Below are 11275 nucleotides of genomic sequence, written 5' to 3'. Positions count from 1 at the left end.
ACGAGAAAGACTTTGTTGCACGTCTCACCCCGATACTCCAGAGTAGTATTTCTTATATATCTCACCTCCGAATTCTCCTCTGGCCGTTTAACGGAAGTAGACATGTATACATCCCATCCTACCCGGTCCGATCCAGTTCATCATGTCGCCACAGTCATCAAGACTTTTGTTGCACGTCTCACCTCCGAAAGTCCCCATCGATTGAGATTATGGCAAGACAAGATCAATCATTAGCAGAGCGAAAATCGGTTTCATATCTCACCCGAGACTTCCCTTTGCAGATTTCAAAAATTGTGGCAAAATTCAATATTTCTTTGTCTCCAGGACCAGTTGTTGCCTATTCATCTCCGGACCCCTCGAAAACAAATCGGACTAAATAGAAAGAGAGACACCAACTGAATCAAAGATGTGATAGATGTTTTGTTGCACATCGTATTTTCCCGGGACTTCCGGTGTTATGTGCAATATTGTGGCAAATGAATATAGTGAGAAGGCATAAGGTTGCGCTGAACAGAGAAAGGGAAACTCGAGGAACACGAATTGCCGTGGATGTGATAGATATCTTGTTAAGAGGATTTACTCAATCGATGACTTTCGAAGGTATGCGTCACGTGTACATGTATTCATTTATACCATGAGCAGAAGCTTTTGAGAATTGTTGTGCGCCTCTTCAAGTCTAAACTTCAAGTCATTGAGCGGATATTAAAAAATGGATGTTTTGAAGATAAAAAGACTCGACATTTGAGGTCCCAACGTGATGAAATGCTTGTAATAAGCAGAAGCTTTCGCCACCGCTATGTAGTTTATCTTGGGAGGTTCTCAGCCAAACAATGGCTCAAGTGTCAAAGCAGCAGCCACCAGATTGAAAGAGAGAGAGAGAAAAAAGAAGAGAAAACAGCCAAGAGATGCAGTACATTGACGTTGGGTAACATTCCGCCATGCGGTAATATGGAGTGAGTCAGCCACTATCAACACATGAGAAGCGATGATACTTGAACGATACTCAAATTCAAAGGCAAATAAATGCTAAGGTGATTTGCAGTCAAGTATTCCAGTATACGGCTGCTTCAATGACCTTAGGTAAAGTCGCCGATAATGATTCGAGTGTGCTGCAGTCAATCAATAGGATATGCTTCCTTTCACGAAAGAAATGGTGACTTCACGAGTGCGTAAGGTCTGATGTTAGACCTATCAAAGCTTCTTAGGTGTAAGACCATTTTTGCGGGAAAAGGCTTTTAAAGACTTTTACCGTGTCAGGCAGCTCCTAGTGGCTCCGGGGTCGGAGAATCCCCAAGTAAATTTCCGTCGAGGAAGCATGATATCCAATTGAAGTCTAATAGTCTGATTCCACTTATGGTAGAAAACCACAATTTGATCATGAATTACCCTGAAATAAATCATCTCGTAATATAGTTTGGATATTACTGATCAAACTATTGATGTCGTCGTAATCAACTTATCCATGTAAGAAGTGGTCCGTACCTGTATTGAAACTTTTTGTGCTGTTCATAACTCTCTGATCCATCTGAGCATTAGCTTTCAGGGGTGCCATCCAGGCCGTTCCTTGACGAAGATACCGGGCTAGAACCTGCTAAACATTGGGCCACGAATAATGGAGGAATAATGAATGGATGAATATAAACCGTATGAACAACTCAAAAGGGGTCTCGGCCTTGATTCGTTGAACTTTTTCAAGACTATTAAATGTGAAGAAATGAACTCTTATAATAGATAATTGGATTGGGATAGGAAATTGGAATACGGAGGATGAAATGAGAAGGTTTCATAGCCTCTTTATATCGTTGTATTTGACATGATAGTAAAAGCGACTTTCCTTATAAAATTCTAGAATCCTCTCATCTTTTGAAATGAAAATGATTTTTCCGCCCTAGACAAATCAAAGATTAACACAAGACATTTCTAGGTTCGAGAACGATTCATTAGCTCTTTTCTTCCTTTACCGAAATGAGGACGTTCAAAAGTTCAAACGGAAGGAAAATCATCGGAATAAAAATAGAATCATGGAAAAATACCTATTGAACGAATAATGAATCAAATGGGGAGAAATCAATGCGTCTTGTGCTAGAAAAGGTTAGATGATTCCAATAGATTTTGATTGATTTTTGATTGAACGTTCGGATGATCAGAAATTGTTCCTGCGTTTCTACCAAGAAAAGCTTGAGTGATACTAGTTACTAGGTACCTAGTAGCTACTATCTAGTATCTACTAGCTAGGTACAAGTTATCGCATCTTGGACAGATGAAAAGGTTCAGCCCGGCGAGTCAAGGCTGGTACCGAATGATCTTATTGATGCAGACGTTTGTTTGTTCATGATACTAGGTAGTTTTCGCTCTGGTGTCATTCTCCCATTGTGATATATTCTACGGAGTACTCGGTATACGAGAATATAGATAAATATAAGTCACCTACCTACCTACCTAGTATATATGTAGAGATGTAACATAAAACACACGATTGGATAAATTATGAAGCAATGACAGAATTGTACGAAGGCGATGCACTCACTCACTTTATTGACAAACACCAGAACACGAACATGATCATCAGGGCCCATTATGGCCAGCATCAAAATGTCTCGACTCTGTACCCAATCCAATCACACGCATCATGCATACGCAAGCGACCAGAAAAACTAATGCAGGTCCCAAAATGCAAAAGCCATCATGATCTTTGGTTGGCCCATAAATTATTATTTCCTACCGTGTTTCCCCTTTTTTATTTTCAGTGATGGTTGATATTGGTACAAGGTAATACATTTTTGCCCCAGAAATTCCAAGAAATCCCCAGAATAATCTCTTTACTTGGCATCGTGTTTACTCTGGATTACTTTTTCCATTCATCACGACTTGAAGGAGACAAAGAAAAGGTAAAGAAAGGGTCAATACCCTGGAGAGGGAAATTTGGTTGGAGAATTGAAGGAGAGAGTGGATCTAACGAAGAAGAAAAGTGGCGCTGTCTATCCTGGTAAGCCATCGGTCGACTTCTATGGTTCGTCGAATCCAGAGTGTCCAACATGGTTAAGATGGTAATGAGGTGGTAAGGTGGTAGAAACCTCGAACCTCATAGTGTTCCCCTTGTTTCTTCTTACTACGGAGTACGGAGTATATCCTACCCACCTACTAGTTAACCCTAGTTAACCCTAGTTAACCCTAGTTGATCCATCCAATCAATGCTACTGCTACTCAATCCTAGAATTCAAAACCCCCCAGTTTTTCCTTACCAGGTAGTCGCCCCCAATAAATAAATAATACCTATGTAATTGAGCCTTGGAAGCTTTTCTCTTCTTCCCATTCCAGACCTTCTCTTCCTTCCCTTTCCTCTTTCTTCAAGGCCACCCAACACTCTTTTGCCACTACCACCAGACTTTGATCTTTCTATACCAACCTAGATAATTTCAAGTCGCTCCTCCTCTATCAAGATTTATCTAAAATCGTTCCTTCTTTTAATATCATACTACGACCATCGACTCGATTCCATCTTTTCTTGAGCTCATCGACTTTCGACTTCTTCTATTCACTCACTCATCATAATCCATCAATTTTCGATTTATCCTCTCTTAATTGTGGAATTCATCAATCAATTTACCAAAGCATCATCCATTTGCTGATTAACATATCAACGACAAAAACAACAATACAATAATAACCATCATGCTCTCAAAGACTCTCTTCGCCATTGTGGCTTCGCTTTCAACTGCATCTGCTGTTCACCAAGGTTTCAATTATGGTGCAACAAACGCAGATGGTTCTTACAGAGTTCAGTCGGATTTCCAAGCTGCTTTCGAGGCTGCCAACTCTTTGGTTGGTACCTCGGGTTTCACCAGTGCCAGATTATACACCATGCTCGTAAGTTTGCAGAGTCTCTCTTGGCCTTCTCGACACTGACAATTTGTACAGCAAGGTTCTACCACTGGTCCAACTTCAGCTATCCCAGCCGCTATTGCCTCAGATACAACTCTTCTCCTTGGTTTATGGGCATCGGGTGGAGCTGCCGGATTTGCCGCTGAGGTCAACGCTCTCAAGACAGCCATCACACAATACGGTTCCGCATTCACAAGCCGTGTCGTTGGTATCTCTGTAGGATCCGAGGATTTATACAGAAACTCCCCAACTGGTATCGCTGCCAAGGCTGGATATGGTGCCAACCCTGCCGACCTTGTCGACTACATCAAGCAAGTCAGAGATGCAATTTCTGGTACTGCTTTGAGCGGTGCTTCCATCGGACATGTTGATACTTGGACTGCTTGGGTCAACGGATCCAACAACGCTGTTGCCGAGGCTCTTGACTGGGTTGGAATGGATGCGTAGGTTTCCTATCTCTTTATTGCTCTTGATATGACTAACAAATCATCCACAGTTACCCATACTTCCAAGATAGCGAGGCAAATGGAGTCAGTGAAGGAAAGTCTCTCTTCAATGCCGCATTGGCCGCTACACAATCTGCTACCGGAAAGACCGTTTGGGTTACTGAGACTGGATGGCCGGTCACTGGTGCTACTGCTGGTGATGGTATTCCAAGTGCTGCTAACGCCAAGACATACTGGGATGATGTTGGATGCCCTAACTTTGGAAAGATCAACATGTACTGGTACACTCTTCAAGATCAAAATGCTGCTGGCTCCGTCACTCCCTCTTTCGGTATCGTTGGTAGCACTTTGAGCACCACTCCATTGTTCGATCTCAGCTGTTCCAACACCACATCAAGCAGCTCATCTACTGCATCTGCATCTTCCAAGCCTACCAGCGCTCTTGCATCATCTCTCGCATCTGCCGCCACTGGAGGATCCGTCGCTTCCACCGGCAGTGGCCTCTCTCCTTCTGGTATGGGAGCCGGTATCTCTTCTTCTGCTGTCTCTGGTGCTGCTGCCCCAACTGGAACAGGTTCAGCCGGTTCTTCATCTGGTGGATCGAGTAATGGTACTTACACTGCTTCTACTCTCAGATCTGCATCGGGCTCAAGTGCTACAGGAACCTCCACCTCGGGATCGTCTGGATCCGGATCCAGCTCAGGATCATCGGGATCCTCTTCTTCTCCATCCTCATCCACCGGTGGTGCAGCATCCCTTACAGGATCTGTTGCTCTAGCTCTTGGAGCCGTCTTTGCCGTTGCAGCTGCTTTGTAAATGAAATAGTTGTGTTTATGGGAAGAATGAGTGGTTTGCATTAAATGGGTAGCATTAAAATGGGAGAATTATGGTTGTTTGGCTTTTGCTTTTACCTTGCGACATGTTTTTTTTTTGGTGGTGGATTAATACCACAATGACGCGATAGATGGAGTTTTTACATTAAACAAACATGACATTGAGTGGATTATTTTTAAATTAGACTATGAGACACTCCTTTTAACAAAGAATTGAAAATTATTGAACTTAGGGTTTGAGGAATATTATGGTGCTTGTGTGCTTTTTCCGTTTGTGATAGCTTTTAGGATGTAAGGTCATTAGATGGATGAAGATTCTCGGTTTAGAGATGTGGAGTTCTATATCACTCCTTTATTTAATCAATTTTATATTAATAAAGATTCATGCTCTTGACACGTGGGATAGATTCTACGTCAGACAAAGCCATGCCATAACTCCAACAATGAATCAAATGTCATAATCTAACATGTCCTCCACATTCGAACTGGAATGATGAAACGTGTATAGATGTAGATCTTCCTTCCATTTCTTTCCATTCCAGACGGGAAGCGGGAGGTGGGAAGCGGGAAGCGGGAAGTGGGGAGAGGGAAGTGGAATATATATATATATATTATACCTAGGTGCATTGAGATGGGCTTGGCTTGGCTTGAGGGAAGGGGTAGGAAAGAGAGAGGGCGGGAAGGGGGAGGGAGGTTAATTAGTTGTAGGGCTGGTTGTGGAGATTGAGGGTGAGGAGGGTGAGGGTGAGGGTGAAGGAAGGGGATGGATTGGTTTGGTTTGGGTTGAGATTTTTCTGTTGGGGTTTGTGTTGGAGGGATGTGGATGTGGATGTGGATGAGGGAGAAGGAGAAGGAGTTAGCGTTTAGAGTGATAGGTACCTAGGTTAGGTTGGGTTAGGATAGGTCAGTGGGTTGGGTTGGAGAAATAATTTGAGGGTTAAGGGTCGAGATTTTAGGTGGGCGGGTGTGGTTGATGAAATGATGGATTGTTGTAGATAGTAACAAGCCTTGCCTAGATAGGTATCAATTGTAGGTACCTAGGTATGCTATGGTATTATTAGTATATATAAAATAGTAACTGATTTTCCTGATTGATTGGAGGGGTAATGGAGGATTTTGCGGTGGTAGTTATCTTACTACTGTACTTTTAAATGTGCAAGCGATGGATGGTTGGTTGGTTGGATGATAGGGGGAAGAGTTTAGCGTTTTACGGATGGTTAGTAGTTAGTAGTTAGTTGTGACAGGACGGGTGTAAGTCCTTACTTAAGCCTTACAGTAGTTTTGTTTGTTTACTTTCAAACTTTCAAGCTTCTAACTTGAAGCTTAGGTTAATGAACTACATGTCTTTTTTACAGTGGGCTGACTATGCGGTGGAAATCAATTGTCATTGAAATATGTACCATACTTATTGAATAACTCTGTACTCCGTACGCAGTAATAAATAGGATGGAGTATTATTAACCCCGCGGGCTCCACAGCTTCATCATATTGTATGTAGGTACCATAATTCCATGATAATCATTCATACCCGCTGAAAAATGTTTAGATAGATAGATATAGATAAGCTTATTGATGTGGGCTGAGCTGGATTGGGCTGGACCCTGACGATACGAAAGAAATGATAGCGCATGCACAAGAATTTTTCAGGGCTTCTTGGCTAAGGCTTGGGGTTTTTGCTGAGTCAATTGGAAAAAGCTTGAGGTTTGTGGATGGGCTTGGAAAAGCTTTTTTGTATGTCGCCTAGGTATTATACATATTATCTTCATGATAAAATGGATGAGATGAATGACGCTCCGCTGGCCCTCTGGGAGCCACTGCCCTGGAAGCAGGATATTTTCAATGTGTTGTAATCTCATATCTTATATCCTACATCTTCGAGCGCAGCGAGCTATTGGGGTTTGGGGGCTTGCCCCCATTGATGCCTCCATTGATAGGATGAATACATGATTTCGTGATGTAATATTTTAGAGATACTCATTTTTCAACATCGTATTGAAACTTTCGTGATATGAAATTGGATGATAGGCTGTGCTTATAAGGAAGGTTAAAAATCCATTCAACAGCAAATGGAAAGTGAAAGCGCTACAAGAACCTTGTTCTTTTTATTTATCCTCAAATCAATTTATCCAATAGCCTTACAATCTATCTATCATCCGATTTGTGAAATAGACCTTGATTTTGAAACTCTCTCACTTACAACCAATCTTCTCCTTCTCCCTCTTCATCTTCCTCGTCTCTTCCTTTACTCTCTCGTACCTCTCGTCTCACTTTATTGTCATTTACTTCTAAAGTCTTCAAATGACTTACTCTCTATATTGATGTATTATCATCATAACGAGAATTGTAAATAGAAGTATTTGACGTCCATTCGTTTCTCGACTGATTGGTTTTTTTAAGACATCCTAAGATTGGGTGAATCCTTCAACTCTTAAGGATCAAGAACTCTTCACCATCAGCTCTCCAGTACATACAAACATTACAAAGTTTCTACAAATACATAACCTGCGACAAGATGCTTTCCACTTTCGCTTTGACAGCTACAACAGCGGTTCTATTCGGTTCCTTGGCGGTTAATGCTGAGATTCAATTAGATATAAATGATGATAGTATGTGTGCATCGACAGGTTTTCGCCCATGGATTTCAATTTACTAATTCCTCTTCTCTTTTTTCAATATAGCTTCAATAAAGAATGCGGCTGCTACAATCGCATACGATATGATGACATATTATAAGGGAAATCAATCAGGAGGAATACCTGGAGTTTTACCTGGACCTCCACCAAATCCTACTTGGGGCTGTAAGTTTAGGATATTTCCTTTCTTTCCGGACTTGCGCAGAAGCACATGCGATATCAAGAAGGAATTTCGAACTGATTAGAATTCGTTGTCTAGACTATTGGTGGGAATCTGGTGCAATGTGGGGGTCTCTTATCGATTATTGGTATTATACTGGGGATTCATCTTATAATGATGATGCCATGGCGGGGATTCAATGGCAGACTGGGGCAAATAATGATATGATGCCTGCGAATTGGTCACAGTCTATGGGAAATGATGATCAAGGTTTTTGGGGAATGACAGCTATGAGTGCAGCGGAATCGAAATTCCCGGATCCTCCTGCTGGGAGACCTGGTTGGTTGGCTTTAGCTCAAGCGGTTTTCAATACTCAAGCTGTGAGAATTGATAATGCTACTTGTGGTGGAGGGTAAGTTCTTATTTTTTTGAGATTGGATAATGTGCAAGACTAATGATTGATAGTTTACGTTGGCAAGTGTATCCATATCTTACAGGATACGATTATAAGAACTCGATCGCAAATGGATGTTTCTTCAATATTGGGGCGAGACTCGCGAGATATACAAACAACGAAACATACGCTCGGTATGCTGAAGAAACATGGAATTGGGTCACAAATGTTGGATACATGGATAAGGAATATAATATTTATGATGGTGCTCACATTGAAAAGAATTGTACGGATATTAATAAGGTTCAATTCTCTTATAATTCGGGGGTTTATTTACTTGGTGCAGCAACCATGTACAATTATGTATGTTCTTTCTCTTCTCGGCCGTCTCTAATTTTTTGTCCTAGATATGTAAACTAACATACAACAGACGAATGGCTCAGACATTTGGAGAGAACGTGTTGATGGACTTCTCAATGCTACCTTTAGGAACTTCTTTCCCACTGGTGACATCGCCTACGAAATCGCATGCGAAGCAAAGCTTTCATGTACAACTGATATGTTTTCCTTTAAAGCATATCTCACCCGCTGGTTAGCCGCAACGACAAAAATGGTACCTTACACTTATGAAAAGATTATGCCATATCTAAAGGCATCTGCAATTGCAGCTGCACAACAATGTTCAGGTCCAAGCCCATTCAATGGTAGAACATGTGGATTAAGTTGGAGTAAAGGAACTGATTGGGATGGAACCTCTGGAGTAGGACAACAAATGGCTGCCATGAGTGTGATATTTGCAAATTTGGTTCAGCAAACTTTAGCTCCGGTTACGAATAGTACGGGAGGAACAAGTGTGGGAAATCCTGCGGCAGGAAGTGGTAGTACGAGTAGTTTGGATCCGGTCTCACCACCAAATACGGGGGATAGAGTGGGCGCCGGAATTGTTACTACAGTTGTGCTTTTGGGAATGACGGGGATGTTTGCGTGGATGAGTTTCTAGATTGTGGGGGATGAGGGGTTTAGGATTGAAAAGAGGGAAGGGAAGGGAAAATTAGGAAATGGAGTTGGGGGACTAATGTTAATGCTTCTTACGTGGATTGAACGAATATGGATATGGTGTTAGGGTGTAGTTTTCATCAAGTTCATGTAGTGAGATGAGAAAGGAGTCGGACTGGATGAGAAAGAAGATGGATAGGATGGATATGAAAGCTTGAGAGGGTTATCGGCTTTGAATTATTGTATTGCATTGTACTTTATGCACATACACTATTTTACCTAAGGATATACACATGAAGAAGATGAATAGATGTTGGTGGTAGAGAATGAGTGGATGAATGTAAAGGATGAGATTTTGAAGATATCGTTCTTGGATTGTTTGACTATTTGACTATCTGACTATCTGACTATTTGACTATTTGACTATTTGACTATTTGACTATTTGACTATTTGACTATTTGACTATTTGACTATTTGACTATTTGACTATTTGACGACTGACAACTTGACTAGTGCTGATGATGAAATGTTGAGCATAGCCTCTCATAAGCCATGAACCAAGGGCGCGTTCGGATCGTTTTTTTTTTCACATTTGGGCCAATATATTAGATCTAATATAATCGAATCGAATATGATATTTCAATCAATATATATTTGTTCAAATATCTACATTTACCAAATACAATATTAAATCTAATGAAAAACATTGAATCTATATATTTAAACAAATATTCGAATTTTTTCCTATACAATAATCAATAGTAGCTTTTGGGAACTATTGAACAAAGTATTTGAAAAATCTTCATTTCTATTTCCTTTTATCACTTTTTCAAATATCCTCCAAATATATTAGCCTCACTCAAATGTATTCAAATATATATTAAACTCAATATTTTATTAAGTCTAATATTTCTAATATTTTTGAAAATCGATTCAAATAAACTTTAAGAAAGAAATATTGTATCGTATCTGGCTGGTACCCTCGAAGAAAAAGTATTGCATTATGATGAGAAAGTCTATTCTCTTCTCCTTTCTTTTTCTATTCTATCCCATTCCATTCCATTCCAATCAATAAATCAACTCAATTAATGACTTACTTGATTACAGATGGGTGGAAAGGGAAAGGGAGGGGGAAAGGAAGAGAGGAATGAAAGGGGTGGAAGAGATGAGACGAGATAGATAGGTAGGTAGGTAAGCTAGATCACATGGCATGACATGATATAATATGTGTGGTGTGTGTGTGTGTGTGTATGATATGTAGAGGGGAATTAGAATGAGTAGTGGGCGTGCTGGAAAGTTTATGTGAATTGTTGTTGATGATGATGATGATATATGTAGTTTTGTATAACTAAGGGATAGCGAGATGGGGGTGTTTTGAGGGTTGTGGTGAGATGAGATGAGATTGATTGATAGTATAGTATCTGGATAGATGAAATTATTTTATAAAATTGAAGAAATTGATTGATTGATTATTTTGGATGGGATAGGATGGGAAGGGATAGGATTTTTATAATTATTTCAAGGATTTAGGTGGGTGGTTATATATAGGTATAAATATATATCAATTTGTGGTGGGATGGAAATAGTAAGGATCATGATATTCTAAATGAAAGGTAACACTTAATATTCTTGGGATTTGAGTTAAATCTCTGAGTTAGTTTGGTAGGAGGGAGGATAATAAGCATTTTATGAGTTCTCTGAATAATAACTGAAATGGTAAGATGGTTAGGATTTAGGAATAATGTGACATGTAGTTCGATGGGGAAAGGGATAAAGGACTGAGAAGGGAAGAAGAGGTAAGCTAATTAGATGAAATCTATACAATCAAGATCGCACACTCAAAAAATCAAACGAGAGAAATAACAAACTGGAAATCAACAGAGTTATTTTGCTATTTTTTTCTAAACGTATAATTACAGGAATTACTTCC

General features: G+C 40.3%; 3 protein-coding genes across 3 annotated transcripts; all 3 read left to right on the top strand.

Moving 5' to 3' along the window:
- Positions 1–3672: 3672 nt before the first annotated feature.
- Positions 3673–5144, top strand: SS1G_04852 (hypothetical protein; the record flags this gene model as incomplete). The annotated part of the gene is made up of 3 exons (XM_001593375.1): positions 3673–3867; positions 3919–4325; positions 4379–5144. 3 exons carry the CDS (start codon positions 3673–3675, stop codon positions 5142–5144), a joined length of 1368 nt encoding a protein of 455 aa, XP_001593425.1.
- A 648-nt stretch (positions 5145–5792) lies between these two features.
- SS1G_04851 (predicted protein) lies at positions 5793–6000 on the top strand (the record flags this gene model as incomplete). The annotated part of the gene is made up of 2 exons (XM_001593374.1): positions 5793–5820; positions 5870–6000. 2 exons carry the CDS (start codon positions 5793–5795, stop codon positions 5998–6000), a joined length of 159 nt encoding a protein of 52 aa, XP_001593424.1.
- A 1673-nt stretch (positions 6001–7673) lies between these two features.
- Positions 7674–9348, top strand: SS1G_04850 (hypothetical protein; the record flags this gene model as incomplete). The annotated part of the gene is made up of 5 exons (XM_001593373.1): positions 7674–7767; positions 7840–7959; positions 8054–8366; positions 8420–8711; positions 8779–9348. The coding sequence occupies 5 exons, from the start codon at positions 7674–7676 to the stop codon at positions 9346–9348; spliced, it is 1389 nt and encodes a 462-aa protein (XP_001593423.1).
- Between the last annotated feature and the right edge of the window lie 1927 nt (positions 9349–11275).

The sequence above is a fragment of the Sclerotinia sclerotiorum genome, genomic scaffold (assembly GCF_000146945.2).
Source record: "Sclerotinia sclerotiorum 1980 UF-70 scaffold_6 genomic scaffold, whole genome shotgun sequence".
NCBI classification, from domain to species: domain Eukaryota; kingdom Fungi; phylum Ascomycota; class Leotiomycetes; order Helotiales; family Sclerotiniaceae; genus Sclerotinia; species Sclerotinia sclerotiorum.
Note: the sequence above shows the minus strand (reverse complement) of the source record. Positions and strands in the feature narration are given on the sequence as shown.